Source organism: Oratosquilla oratoria, chromosome 5 (assembly GCF_046742065.1).
Source record: "Oratosquilla oratoria isolate Oo_2021 chromosome 5, ASM4674206v1, whole genome shotgun sequence".
Taxonomy (NCBI): domain Eukaryota; kingdom Metazoa; phylum Arthropoda; class Malacostraca; order Stomatopoda; family Squillidae; genus Oratosquilla; species Oratosquilla oratoria.
Window position 1 is genome coordinate 11,941,382 of NC_134781.1, and position 15,851 is coordinate 11,957,232.

At 39.6% G+C, this 15,851-nt stretch overlaps 1 protein-coding gene across 3 annotated transcripts in view; it reads right to left on the reverse strand.

Annotated features, from left to right (window-relative positions):
• Positions 1-13,538, reverse strand: part of LOC143025367 (G-protein coupled receptor moody-like) — an 81,492-nt gene extending 67,954 nt beyond the window's left edge. For 2 of the 3 annotated variants that reach the window (XM_076184913.1, XM_076184910.1), the window contains exon 1: positions 13,291-13,538. In XM_076184913.1, coding sequence (XP_076041028.1) covers positions 13,291-13,298 — 8 coding nt within the window. In that variant the 5' untranslated portion in view covers positions 13,299-13,538. The remainder of the gene's footprint in view (positions 1-13,290) is intronic. The other variant, XM_076184911.1, reaches the window with a different exon arrangement.
• Positions 13,539-15,851: the final 2,313 nt, after the last annotated feature.

The following is a 15,851-nucleotide window of genomic DNA, read 5'->3' on the forward strand; positions in this document are numbered from 1 at the left end:
AAATATATATATATATATATATATATATATATATATATGTGTGTGTGTGTGTATATATATATCCCGTTCTACACAGCTCCTAATGCCACCACTTAGACATATTATCATTTGAACGAGGCTATGGTTATTTGGGACTTCAATAAATGGAGTTATTTGTTCCATTATTCTTTATTTAATTTTTGTACCCGTCATTGATCTCATATCAAAGCCATGAGTCACAACGATAGGCATGAGATCCGAGGAAAACATGTAATAATATCAATTTTTGTATAACAGCATAGAATGTTGTAATATCCCTTTCTTTGGGAGAAAGATATCTTCAAGATCCTGTGCAGTGGAACGGAAGGCATGAGATCCGAGGAAAACATGTTAAATATCAATTTTTGTATACCAACAAAGAATGGTGTATATCCCTTCTTTAAGAGAAGGTCAACTTCAACATCCTGTACAATAGAAAGGACGGCATGACATCCGAAGAAAACGTGTTTCATATTAATTTTTGTATACCAGCAAAAAATGGTGTAATATCATATCCCTTTCTTTAAAGGTCAACTTCAAGATGCTGTACAGTAGAAAGGAAGTCGCGTCCAGTGTTGTTGAAATAAAACATGAAAGATCCGAGCTCCATCTTTTCACCTTAAGATAATTTGTTTAACTAGATTAGTTCAGCCCGGTGAATATGTATATATTAATGTGTTGGTGTCGTTGTCAAACCATGATTCTCCTGTCGCTCCTCCAGATTATGACATCGTCTAGAACCTTCCATGATAGAATTTATAGAGAATTGCTCCGTTTTTAATGGATATAGTAAAATCACACACACACACACACACACACACACACACACACACACACACACACACACACACACACACACACACACACACACACACACACACATACACACTCTCTAACACTAACACTAACACTAACATTAACACTAACGCTAACACTAACACATAGACACACACTTAGCACACACACTAGCACACACATACACACACACACACACACACACACACACACACACACACACACACACACACACACACACACACACACACACACACACACACACACACACACACACACATACATGTGTTTTCGACTGCTAATACAGAGAGTTAAAGTCCTGTATTATTGTTGTAATAAATTTCAATATAACAAAAAATCCTGTATTATTGCTGTAATAAACTTCAATATAACTAAAAAATCATGTATATTATGTTACCTTGCCCAGGGCAGAATTTTTTTGCTTTGCTGCACTGAGATCCAGTACTCAGTTGTGGTGGGCAAAGCGTTGCTCGCGCGCGCGCGTATGTAAGGTCACAACATTACCCATAGATCGGGGTTACATGAGCTCTGAGCTCTCACCCGGGAGGGTAATGGCTGTCACTCATAAGAGCAACATGTGATTCAAGACCGTGGTGAATATCTTTCACTTACTGACTCACTCATTCTCACTCACTCATTCACTCTCTCTCCATCTCTCACTCTCTCTCTCTCTCTCTCTCTCTCTCTCTCTCTCTCTCTCTCTCTCTCTCTCTCTCTCTCTCTAACTCTCTCTCACACACACACACACATACACACACACAAACAAACACACGCACGCGCAGGTCATGGCGTATGTTTTATTTCCCGACATACCCTTGATATTATCTTGACACTTGACGCGATTCAAATGGGGCAGAATGTTACGCGAAGGAGCGTGGGAAAAAACAAATACTTGCATAAATTATTGTATGAACCTTAATATCAGGATAAAAGCGTTGATAAACTACAACTTATAAGAACAGCTTTATTTCAGGGACTCCAATGTATTAAGTATGTAGAAAACAATGTGATATTTTCAGTCACTGATAACTAGGTGATATATTTTCAATACAAGCCTTAGGTTAAATACCCCTCTCATAATCATTAATATCAACCTAATATGATCAATATCATTGAAATACTTGAAGTAGTGTCACTCAGTATTCATTGAACAGAGGAGTATAGAGGATAGATTAAAATTCTATTCACTACAAACTGCGGGAAAAAACAAATAAAAACCATTTCGAACAGATGATGATGTCAGATGACCTTTCTATCAGTAATGCTGCAAGATAATTGAAAACAAGAATCAATCCTTTACATGTCTAGCCTGCACACGCGCGCACGCACGCATATAAAGTGAGAAAAAACTCTAACGTCTTCAACCAACGCTCAGGGGATTATCCATTGCGCTGGGACCTCTCTCTTGTGCTGGGACCTGTCTCCTAAGGGACGCGTCATTGTCTCCAGTGACCAGGGAACTAGGCCTTTCGGGTCAACGCCGAACACCTGGCGAGACAATAGACCTCTCCAACTGACTCGACCAACTCTTCCCGATCAATATATGGCACCACTTGTAAATCAATATGTATACATATTACAATCCTGGTCCACATCGCACCAAAGAGAAAGCTGTCAAAATTGCTTCAACATTTGAAAGTGAACTCCAAGAAAGTCTCAAAAACTCAGATTGGATATCAGAAGACAAATTTTCATTGGAACACGTAGTCTCATTCGTGGCACACTTTTGACTACTCTCCTAATTACACCCAGACACACTCCAGAAAGTTAGCACAATTTCATTCATGCCAGGTATCGCACTAGGAGAATTCTCGAGGAAATTCTCTGACACGGGCAAAGCTACAACCCAGATCCAGAGCCAGTCAGTACCCATCGCACCCACCCACGCAATAGTCCAGGTCACACGGTCCCCCTCACATAACATGAGATCAAGACATACATCTCGCATCCGATATCACTTACCCCACAGAAACCCTTCATAACAAAACCAACATTGCTAGCATCACGGTATATGTTTTCACACGAGTAATCGTTGCCGTGTGCTTCTAGTACAGAGGCAACACACACCTGAATCCCCAGATCGCTCTCCTGCAAGGCATTTGTGTAACACATCTGCAAGGTATTCACGTAACACATCTCCTTTGTGACTACAGAATACAAAGACTCAGTGCACACCAAGGACAGTTACTCCATACCCGGATATTCACTCATCAACTCTACCTGTACATACCCTGGATATCCCAGACATGTCTTCCCATTCCTTAACATTCAATGCTACGTCTAGCAACACCAAAGTGACAATCTTTCTCGACACGGGTTCCCCAGTTAACATAATGTCAACACACAGTTTCCACAAATTCCGCACTGAAACTAAACGTGTCACCATTTTGGAACCCCCGACGTCAACCTTTGCAATGTAGATGGTGTACCATTCCCGATAATTGGTAAATTCTCCCTAGACATTAGCTTAGTCATTCCAGTTATCACCTATGTAGCTGACGTTTACTTCTTCCCAAAGAGTTAACCACATCAACGTGGTCGAGCAGGCAGAACATGATTCCACGTCAGCTGGTTTTAGCCTTTCATTCAAATTCACTCTGCTCCATCATACGAGGATGCACCAGCTGCTAGCACAAACTGCACCACCATCCAAACCCCCTCCCAGGACTCTAACTTTTTTACTTTACTGACAATTGTGGACTTGCGTTCCAAATGTGACACACACACTACCTCCTCCCGCATGTCCAAAAAGCAAAACTCAGGAAAAATACTCAATAAATAACCGTTGATCTTTCACTGCCTGAGGACACTTTCTTTTCCCTTTTAGATGGATTTCAACAACAAATCCATCACGTCTCAGAAGTGTTATCTACATTCAAGCACACTCACGCAGTGCTTATCAACCCAAAGTCGTTGTTTCTTTGCGAGTATACAAAGATACACATATGAGTTTTCCAAGCATAAGTCACCGATGTATTCTGTATGCCAGAAATTTGCCATATCGATGGCATTTCCCTGCTTTTAGACATCAGCTCTACGTCAAAGAAAGATCATACTTTCATTTTAATTGTCAATGACACTAACGCACTCCTCCATCTCACATTTGGTACAAACGTTTGAAATTTCAAAGTATATCCTTCAAGCACCAAAATCATGGATGACAAATTCCCTACTTCTCAATTTTGTACCACAATTTCCGACGTGCCTACAGAACAGGAACCCATTGATGCTTTACATTTCAACCCCATAGACTACCCTGATGCACAAGCAGACTTGCTTGCACTTTGCAACAAATCTAGACATACCATTACCACTCCAGGTAAACCCCATGGAGTCACTAATTTTATTCAGCATCATATATTCCATCGTGAGAACTCTAAACCGCGTTACATTCCTGCATACAAAATGCCACACAATAAACGCATCATTGTAGGTAGCCTTATCCAAGACATGATTGTCAAGACATTATTGAAATATCAATCAGCGAATGGAATCCCCCCTCTTTGTTGTCCGTAAATACGATGGTTCTTTCCGCCCAGTAGTAGACTTCAGAGAGTTAAATAAACTTTTCATACCAGACCGACACCCCATCCCTGTATTACAAGACATCTTCCACTCCGTTGGTGAGAAAAACGTAGTGTTCACGAGGTTGGACCTTATGTCAGGACATTTCCAGATCTCCTTTGTTCCAGAGTCAAGGCCTCTGACATCCTTTAGCACACCCACAGGTCATTATCACTTCAAACGACTAGCCATGGGTCTCGTTTCAGCTCCTTCAGTGATCACACGACTTATGCACATAGTCCTTGCAGATATCATAGGTCATTCAGAGTGTATGTACGTCGATGAGGTGATCATCGCTTCCAAATCCGTTAGCTAAAATTTACACACTCGACACACTGTCATCTCACGACTAGTAAAAGCAGGTCTCAAATTAAAGCTTAAGAAGTGCCCCTTCCTTCAGAAAAAATACGCTTCTTAGGGTATGTCCTTAATTCACAAGGAATTTGAACCTCTCAGGACAAGGTCAAGGCAATCATTGATTTTCCACGCCCTACTTCTGTTGAACAAATACGTTCATCTCTTGGTCAATCAGAATTTTACAGACATTACATTCAATGTTACGCTAGTATAGCAGCACCATTAACTTCACTACGAAGGACACCTCCTTCATTTGGAGACCTGACCAAGAGAAAGCCTTCAATGGCTTAAAGAAAGCCTTAATCACGGCACCTATCCTTGCCTTCTCAAGCTACAAGCTTCTTTTTGCAATATACACAGAACACCGAACTTGTGGCAGTCCTCATGCAATAACACAACACAAAACTCAGATAAATTGCCTATGCTAGCTGCACACTCAACAAACACGAGCGAAATTATCTTAGTCACAGACATAGAAGCTTTAGCTGTTATATACGCACTCAAACATTTAAAAGAGACCATCCTTAGTTACGAAATACACATATACATAGACCATCAACCAATATTATACCTCTTTAAAGGAGATAATTTTTCAGGAACATTTACCCGCTGGTTCCTTATTATGCAAGAGTTCATGCCCATTTTTCATTTTGTTCAAGGAAAAGCAAACCTAATTGCAAACGCTCTCAGTCGCCATATTGCGATCATCCCTCAGAATCCAATTTCAGTAACTCTTACATAAGCGCGCGTAGCCGCAGCGCAGAGATCAGACCCTCTTTGGAAACGTGTCATATACTTCCTCGAATCTGCAGACACAACTGACACAGACAATTTTCCTCCCGATCTAGACAATTACACGTTAGTTGATGACATTATGTAACACAAAACAACACTAACGAACAAACATGAACCCAACAGATCAGTGTTCCAGCTTGTAGTTCCCCCATTGCTGCACACCCTAGTAAGGAGAAATGCGTCACACGAACCAGATTGCACTACTTCTGGTTGACCATGAGGAAGGATATACATGCCCACATTGACTCTTGTCACCTTTGCGCGACTCAAAAATGTCAAATCAGCGGCCATGTTCCAATTCTAACTTATCCTACCCCTTCTAAGCCATTCGACACAGTCGCTGTTGATCTTCTTAAGTTACCACTTACACATAGGGGAAACCAATACCTATTTATCACTATTCCCTATTCTTTCCCCCGTTCCAGACAAGACAGTACAATACGTAGCAAAGACCCTTATTGACAAACTCATATGCCCCTCCAATACACCCAAAACTCTAATTTCTTACAATAGGACTGAATCTAACAATGAGATTCTTTCGCACATTTGTAATTACTTTCAAATAAAGAAATACAACACTACTGCTTATCGTCCTAGTTCAAATGGGTCAGTTGAACGCCAGAATAGAAAGATTCTCAATGTTCTTAGATCATCACCCTATTTGGGATGAAAATGTCCCTATGATTGAAGCTTGCATAAATAGTTCCATTAACAGATTAATATTAAAATCACCTCATTTTGTTCTCTTTGGCTCAACAAAAGGTTCCCATATGACCTTTTTTCATAATTACCTCCCGTTTACAACTTCAATGATTATGTCAAGGTCAAAGTAACAAATTTCAATAACCTTTTTAAAAGAATCCATAATACTCTTCATCTAATTAAGGACGAAATGGTTTTTTTTTTTTTTTTGCTTAACAAATCAGCCAGATCTTGTACCTTTGAAATTGGAGACATTGTTCACACCCTTGACCACAACCTCACCTCGAAGCTCTCCCCTAAATTCTCTGGACCCTATCGTATCATTGGACATGAGTCAAAGAACAAAGTCAAAGCACTCAGGTTGCACGATCTTACAGAGACCGTCTTGCACAAAGATCATATCAAAAGAGTCCCCCGTGGCCTCGACATAGAGACTGTCCCTTCACAAACTCACACTATCCCTGCAATAAAGAACCATCACCAATCCTCTCCACCAAAACCTTCTATCCCCTCCCCCGATACAATCTTCAAAATCGAGCGACAACTTCACAAAAGTACATTTTGACAAGGTGAACGGAAATAATATCTACTTCCGTATGTTTATTAAGTCAGTTTCCTTTTAATCATGAGTATTTCCCAATACCACCATTGTTCCAACATTATGTGTATGAATACGTTACAAGATAATTGAAAGCAAGAATCAATCCTTTATTTGTCTAGCCTACACAAGCTCGCACGCACGCATATGTAGTGAAAAGGAACTCTAACGTCTTCAACCAACTCTCAGGGGATTCTCCTTTGTGCTGAGACCTCTCCATTATGCTGGGACTAGTCTCCTATGGGACGCGTCATTGTCTCCAGTGACCAGGGAACTAGGCCTTTCGGGTCAACGCCGAACACCTGGTGAGACAATAGACCTCTCCAACCGAATCGACCAACTTTACCCGATCAGCGTATGGCACCCCTTGTAAATTAATATGTATACATATTAGATTTTTGGCAACTCCCCGAGTTTTCCTCGGAGGTTACATTTATTTGTTAGACTGAGAAGACTGAAAGATTAAAGCGAAGACAACTCTCCTCGTTTGTCTCATCAAACCCTAGTGTGGATATCAAACTACCAATCTACAGTAAGTTGAAAAAAGTTTGACGTCAGCGGATATGTAACATCCTTTCTTTTGTTATTGTTTTCGTCTTTACATATATATTTTTTCTCTCTTATAGAACAACATTTACCAACTCACTAAGTCTTTGGTTTATATCCACAAAGAGCATGGTGTATTCACAGCGTCATGTACCCTTGGAAGAAATGTTATCAGTTTACGAGAATATAGATGTTATAGTCATGATTTTCTCATTATATCGATCTTTTCTCCGAAAGCTTAGTGCGCTGTGTCTAACGTTAAAGACTAACTATGAACCTAGATGTTACTTAAACGAATAAACGACTTAAGACGATTGGTGTAGTGGTTTGCATGCCAAGAGGATGCCAATGACCTTTTGCGTTAAGTGAGATGATTAAGAAATTCTTGAAAAAAATGTTCTATCCCCACTTCCCTACTAGAGCATCCATGCCCATTGTCTCCGTCTCCGTCTCCTCCTCCTCCTCCTCCTCCTCCTCCTCCTCCTCCTCCTCCTCCTCCTCCTCCTCCTCCTCCTCCTCCTCCTCCTCCTCCTCCTCCTCCTCCTCCTCCTCCTCCTTTCTCTTCTTATTCTCTCCTTACCCCTCCTCCGCTTGCTCTTTTTGCCATTTGTGTGTCATCTTCTTCCACTTCCTTTGTGACTTATGCACCTCTTCCTTCTCTTTCTGTTTCTCCTCCACTACCTTCATATCCTCCTCCACCTCCATCTTGCCCTCCTCCTTCACTTCCAAATCTGCCTCCTCCTCCTCCACCTCCAAATCTACCACCGTATCCTCCTCCACCTCCAAATCTACCTCCTTATCCACCTCCAAATTTACCTCTTCCTCCTCCTCCTCCTCCTCCTCCTCTTCCTCCTCCTCCTCCTCTACTTCCAAATCTACTTCCTCCTCTTCCACCTCCAAATCTACCTCTTCCTCCTCCAGTTCCAAATAAACCTCCTCCTCCTCCTCCATCTCCAAATCTACTTCCTCCTCTTCCACCTCCAAATCTACTTTCTTCTCCTCCATCTCCAAATCTACTTCCTTCTCCTCCATCTCCATATCTACCTCCTCCTCTTACTCCTCCACCTGCTTCTCTAGTTCCCCGTAAACGTCCACTCCCTCCTTCCCCATTTTCTGCTTCCCCTATTCCTCCTCTTCCTCTAGTTTTTGCTTTCCTCCTCTTCTCTTTCCTCCTTTGTCCTCCAACTTCCAATTTTCTCTTCTTCTCTTTTCTTATTTTATATATATATATATATATATATATATATATATATATATATATATATATATATGTATATATATATATTTCAAAATTCTTTCTCATATACCTTGGCCACTTTTCCATTCCTCCCCATTTTTTTCCTTTTCTCTTCTTTATTTTCTTTGTATCTTTAGCATTTCAACTGCTACTTTTACAGATGATAAAAAAATATGATTTGGAAAAAAAACATCTCTTTCCCCTTCCAGAAAAAAAAAGAAAAAGAAAAAGAAAAGAAAGAAAGAAAAAAGTAAAAAGGATTGACTATGTCAGCGTATGTAAGTATTGTAACTGGACTGGGCTAATTGGACTAGTTTTTCTTGCTATAATTTTTCATCATCGTGGCAAAATCATGTCACTAGTTTAGCGTAACCCGGTTACCATATCAGAGCGATGGGATTAGGGTTCTACCCGAGAAAGCCTCGATAGGATTGGATTTCAGAGTAAACTTAACTCAGTACTCCAGAAGACCATGATAGCAGATTATTCTATACAACATATACATTACCCACGTACTCCGTCAATTCCCTTCGACTTTTATGAACTACTACATTTGCTGGCCGAGCGGCTTAGAGCATCGTTACTTGTGGCGAAGGTCGAGGTGATGGCGGCTCGAACCCTGCTATCGGCGAGTTGAATTAAATTTAACGCTACAAAGTCCTCTGTAAGGAGCACCGTCCTAACCACCTAATAGGGGGAGTTTGTGACGGTAAACCAAATCAATCATATAAAACTTGTCCTGGCGACAGTGGATAGACAGCAGTTTCTGCAGTGGACTAAACACCTTCACACTTGTTGAACAATCATAGTATAGCTGCCTGTAAAGCTTATGGGTCTGTATGATAAGACAGATAGAATGTATAGTGATGCCCATTCCATGCAATATATTGTTTTTGAGCATGTTTGTCTCACCATATTTTGTTCAAATTCTTATATGCGTCTATCTAACCAACTAACTATACACCTAATTAACTAGCCAACTACCTAATTAACTATATAGCTAATTAACTGAAATATAGATAGATAAACATAACTTAATAAACACAAATGAAATTAATAAAATATATAAGTATACAATTAAGATGGATAAATGAACATATGAATAAATAGGTGAATAGATCAAATGATAAATTAAAAGACAGGTTAACTCATCATTACACAAGTAAATCAATAGGCGAAGTTTACTTCTTTGGTCATTTTTAGGCGCATAATCCTCGTTTTACACGTATCGACTTTCCGCCGTGAGTCGTCCACGTTCACGACACGACTTCGTGCGCTCAAATAATCACAGGTATGGACGCTTTCACACGTGGTCGTGGTCGTGGTCGTGACGTGTGAAGGCGTTCATAGATACCTGTGATTATTTGAGAGCATGGCGTCGTGTCGTGGACGGCGCACGGCGAAAAGTCCATTCATAAACGAGCCTAAGAACTTCGCTCTGGATGTTACGACTCGACGCCGTGGCTCCTCACGACTACAAATGGTATCAGCGAGCAATTTATTTATTCATCTATTTACATAATCATTTATTATCATCATTGCTTTTAATATACTCACACACGCAAAGGCAACGACAATATGTTACACACAACCACCGAAGTCACACGGCACCCTTGTCAATCCGACAAGACGACGTATCGTCCACGGCGGGAAAAGTGAACAAAACTGTGTTGACCGTGGTCAGACAGGCCGACCTCTAGAGCACACGTTACTGTATAAGTAGTGAGAGACGGTTTATGGCATATGTGTGGTCAACGGCGAGTTTTCGACGCGCGCCGTGCCGTCCACGGCGGACAGAAAAAAGTCGATGATACGGAAGCCATGTATCTGTTTCCTCTGTCACCTAGCGATTTTAATCAGCCAAGAGTGTTCCCTACATAATAAAAGGGACCTACCTCGATTGCATCTGTTCTGGCTGTTTATGCATCTTTCCATCATACCTTTATGTATTCAATATCTTTGGTTCGTTTTACACGTATCAACTTTTCGCCGTACGCCGTCCACGACACGACACGACGTCTCGCTCACAAATAACCATGATTGTCTATAAACGCTTTCAAACGTGGTCGTGACATGTGAAAGTATCCATAGATACCCATAGTTATTTGAGAGCACGACGTCGTGTCGTGGACGGCACACGTCTAAAAGTCGGTACGTGTGAAACGAGTCATATGGAGCCAAAGACCCTCTGTCCATTTTTCATGTTTGAATATAATCATATTCAACTGTTTTATTTTAATCGTATACTCAAAGTAAATTAACCTATCCACAAACAAATCAAGTCGATGGATGTCCCTTGATAATACAACGAAATACATAAAGTATGATAACTGGTTGTATGAGAGCTCCAAGAAGGCTTGCAGCCCATCAGTTAAATAAAGGAATTTCTTGGGAGCGTAGTGGACAAGGGAGTGACACAGCAGATGGAAGCTATATGAACCTCTTTGAGCTTATCATGACAGTCCAGTAAAGGCATACGTTTTAAATCTCAAGCTTCAACTAAAACCTAAAACATAGGTTTTATCATAGAAAAGACTCATTTGACAACACACTAGGAGCTATAAAAGACTCAAAACATCCTCCATCTTGTAAACAACTTAAACTGAATAAAATCGTTTGGCCAGGGGGGACGGAACTCGTAAAACGTGCCACTTGCTGATCTGTGGTTTGATAGTATTGATCAATGTTGTGATGCTGGACATAAGGTCCAGTGTGACAGTTGAGCCCCGACAAGGAAAGCGACCAAAGTTTGCTCTCGTACATCCTAATTATTCTATTTTGCCCACTTGCTTCAATGCTCTCGGATGGTTGTGTGTATCTGTGTGTGTGTGTGGGTATGTGTGTGCGTGTGTGCGTGCACGCAGATGTCCATGCACATCTGCGCATGTGTACGCGTGCATTGGACATGTCTATATGCTTTGCACATGTGCACATATGAATCCACATATGTGTGTGCATGTGTATATGCATATCCACACATGTCCATGCATATCTGTGCATTTTTGTGTGAATGTGCGTATGTGCACTTATGTGCTTAGTCCATGTATGCATATATGTATATACATAATCTCATGAACGTGTGCGGACTGTATGTATGCAGATATATACATATATATCTTTATGATATCAATGTTATGTTCAATTTTGCTTGTTTTCATTGCATTGCTCCTATATAGGAGGGAAGAAGGTTTTTGATAGAATACCTATACAAGTCTAATAACTTATGTGTACTTTTGTCTTTGCTTATGTCCATATATGAGTATGAGTGGGAATAATTATATTAAATCACGTGTGTGTACATATGTATATGTACTATACATGTACATGTACTTGTGTGTGTGTGTGATCATATATGCTCCCGTATGTACTATATATGTAAATGTGTACATGTGTAGATATTTCAATGCAAATACGTTCACATATGCGATGATTTACACTTTTTTACACAAACACACTCAATAAAGAAAGATCAGGAAAATAATGGACTTTAAACTAATGCACAGACAAATGTGAGTTCTGTTCATATTTTCAGTCTACTCTATACATAGGCACTGTTACTAGACTCTCTCTTCCATCTACGACCGGCAGAATAAAACCATTTGCTTTACATACATTATGAGCACACATACTATAAATACAAAATTTATTCATACCAATATACAGGATGTCCCAAAAAACCTATTCACTCTGAAATATTTCGTAACATTGTAGATTCTAATGGTCCAAGTTAACAGCTGTGAAAAATTGTGGTTGTCAACTTGAAAATTTAAAATTAAAGAAAAGTTTATTATTTCACCTACGACTAGTCTAGTCCGCCCTGCGTGTTCGCAATGTTCAAACTGATGACAACTATTTTTCAGATATAGCTGATAATAGCGCAGACAAATAAATTCGATAATGTTACTAAACATTTCAAAGAATGAGTACAGTTTTTGGGACACCCTGTCCCAAAATATATCAGAATTATGTAGATATATATTTCACTGTTGAATATTTACGACAGATCTATAGACAAAACTACTATTATTATATATCTAATTTGTGTACACAAGACTACATTAATGCAACAAAAACGAGATATTTTTGTGTAGTTTTGATATATCAAAGGTCAGCTTTGAATTACCTCAATAGTATAAACGTGTTATTATCTTCATGATTTTTGTGTACACTCCGGAATACGCGTAATCTTAAATTCGCGTAAAACTAAAACTCACGCGAAATTTGTTTGATACCACTACTGGTCTCTGGCCTGTTACGTTCTCACAAGAAACGGTGCTTGGAATATAAAAGAATTTTACTCAGACAGATGGAGCTCTGAGCAAATGAAGACATATTATGAGAACCAAAGAGTATGTAGAGGCAGACTTGATACCTCTAAAAGAGAAGCGCAAGGCTTGAGTCGTGACCCATTTGAAAAACAGTTTTATGAAGCTGATACGAATACCATCTTGAAGAGTGATTTGTTAGGTCATGAGCACAATGTCCCTCTGAGACCAGAGATAATTTCTTTCACACCTGCATTAAATTCTCTGTTTCCAACCGGAATAGAAGCTGGGCGTTGTATTGGGAATATCAATCATTACTAATTTATTCAGGTAACAAACGTTTGGTCATAAAAAAAAAAAAGACAAAGAGAAAAAATATATATTCTACTTACTCGTTCATTCTGGATGTTGGTGGAGATCAAATAGTCTTCTAGGTTGAAGGCCGACTTTGGTCTTTTTTACTCTATTTTTGTAAGACTTGAGTCTTCTGGATAACTGTTTCTTGTTTGTGTTTCCTTTTTTCTGTTGAGACTTCTCGCAGCTTCTAAAGGATATTAAACGCCGGGTTCGGGATTTGAAGATCTTGAGAGTATGAGAAGCAGGAAGATTATGTTTTCACGAAACTCTAGTATTTTCAATTTGATATCTCAACAAGTGTCGTGACGGATTTATATACAAAAATCGCAAAGGAGTAGTTACTCAAACATTCGTATTTTATGATTATCTTTGTACTGTAATAAGGACTTGTTGGTGAGTCACAGGTCGATGTTGCGAGGGAGCTAGTCGACGAGGATATGTCTTCGGCTCAAGAAGAAGATTGTCATGCAACGGAAATGCTACCGGAGTGTGAAGTGGCAGAAACTGGGGACTTCGGTGTTAGTGGAAGGCCGTGGCAAAGGAAGATGTTATCACGCGGAAAACCGCACCAGCTGTTGGGAGCTCCTACGGCGGGTTTTCCAACCGAAGGAGACGTCGACGATGTACACGCCGACGATCGGAAGCGTTGCCATTGGAGAAACCAGTATCGAACAAAAGAAACGCGACTCTGAGCTGGACGAAGAAGTTCCTGAACCAAGAAAATAGCTCGAACCGTCTTTTGTTTTTTCTTCCTGCACTTCCTTTTTTTTTTTTTTAGTCTTATTTTCTTTTGTTTGATTTCATCAAAATATTTCTGTCGATTTGATTCTTCACTGTATTATCATCTTTTTCACTTTGCGATTTTTCTTAGTTCGTGTCAAATTTCTTCAAGAAAGTCAACTATTAAACGACCTGACTTGTTGTTACTCTCTTCGTTTATTGTACCGACTTACATATTCAAAAATAAGTCTTTATCTCCGGAAAGTAAATCTGTTTCACCTCGTTTCTTCTTTTTCGTCAAGACAGTAATCGAGTTTCGAATTATCTCTCCATGACTCTCAGTACCTGAGGAAAAGAAGAATTAATCAATCAATTAATTGGAAAAAAGGAGAAATGAAATAATGAATGAAATTTCATAATAAAGACTTATCAGATTTAGTTTTGATATGTGCAAAGAAAAAAATGACAATAAAGAAATAAGATATCTCCACTATTATAATGTCCTCAATTTTCCAAGACAGCATTTTTGTAGTGTTAGGTTTCCACCATCCATCATCTAGAATTGTTTTTGTTTCGGTAAGACTTAAAACGTAATAACCGCACACATACACCCACACCTACATATGTATACATATATATATATATATATATATATATATATATATATATATATACATACATACATATATATATGTATATACATATATATATACATATGTATATATACATGTATATATATATACGTTATATATATATACATATATATATATATATATATATATATATATATATATATATATTGGAGACGGTTAAAGAAATCGGGAAAAATGGGAGATAAGCCAGTTGTTGTTTGCTGAGGACACTACGTTTGTAGCAGGATCAGAACAGAGATTAAGGAAGTTAGTGACAGAGGTTGGGAAGGTGTGTGAAGGAAGGACGTTGAAGACAAATGTGGGTAAAAGTAAGGTGATGAGAGGAACAACAGGAGAGGATGGCAGCAAATTGGAAGTGAATATTAAGGGAGAAAGACTGGAGGAAGAGGAGAGCTTTAAATACTTAGAGGCGAATGTGGTGGGAAAGGGAGGAGTGGAGGTGAAGGTAGAATGTAGATTGAGAAAAACAAGTAAATGCCTTGGGGGATTAAAAAGTGTAATGAGAAATAAACTTTCGGGAATGGATACTGAGGGGAGATTATATGAAGGGGTGATTGTGTCGACAGCACTGTATGGGGCAGAAACATGGAACATAAAAGAGGAAGAATTTAAATGTGTTTGAGATGAAATTCCTAAGAAGCACAGTAGGGGTTCCTAGGCTGGAAAGAATGAGTGAAGAAAGGTTAGTAAATGAGGTGTTGAAGGCAGAGGTGGAGGGGATGAACATAGGTGGGCGACCAATTATGAGATGGATGGATAGAATAAAAGGGGCACTGGGGAACAGGGGGGTGTATGTTAAGGAAGAAAGGGAGAAGACAGAAGATAGATGTGAATGGAGAATGGTTGTGGATAGATGATGCTGTGATGCATGGAAGGGAGTGGGTGGGGGAGTGAAAAGGTTTGAATGATATTTTGACACAGCCCGAAGGAATTTCTCCCAGTGATCTCTTTTTCTGCATGAGGGGACGGAAAGGAGGGGCCGTCGATTAAGTGAAACGGCCTTACTGTGAATGTGTCTTGCTGCATTGCTTCTGACCTAGGGTAGTGGGCGAGATGCAGAGATGACCCGTCATCCAGGAGGAGCCAAGAAAAGAGGGAGGGAGGGATTCAAATGGTTGGGAGTGGATTTATGCCTTTCACTTTGGCTACCTTCCATGTAAGGGGGAAAAAGTCCTTGATATATGTATATGTATATATATATATATATATATATATATACATAT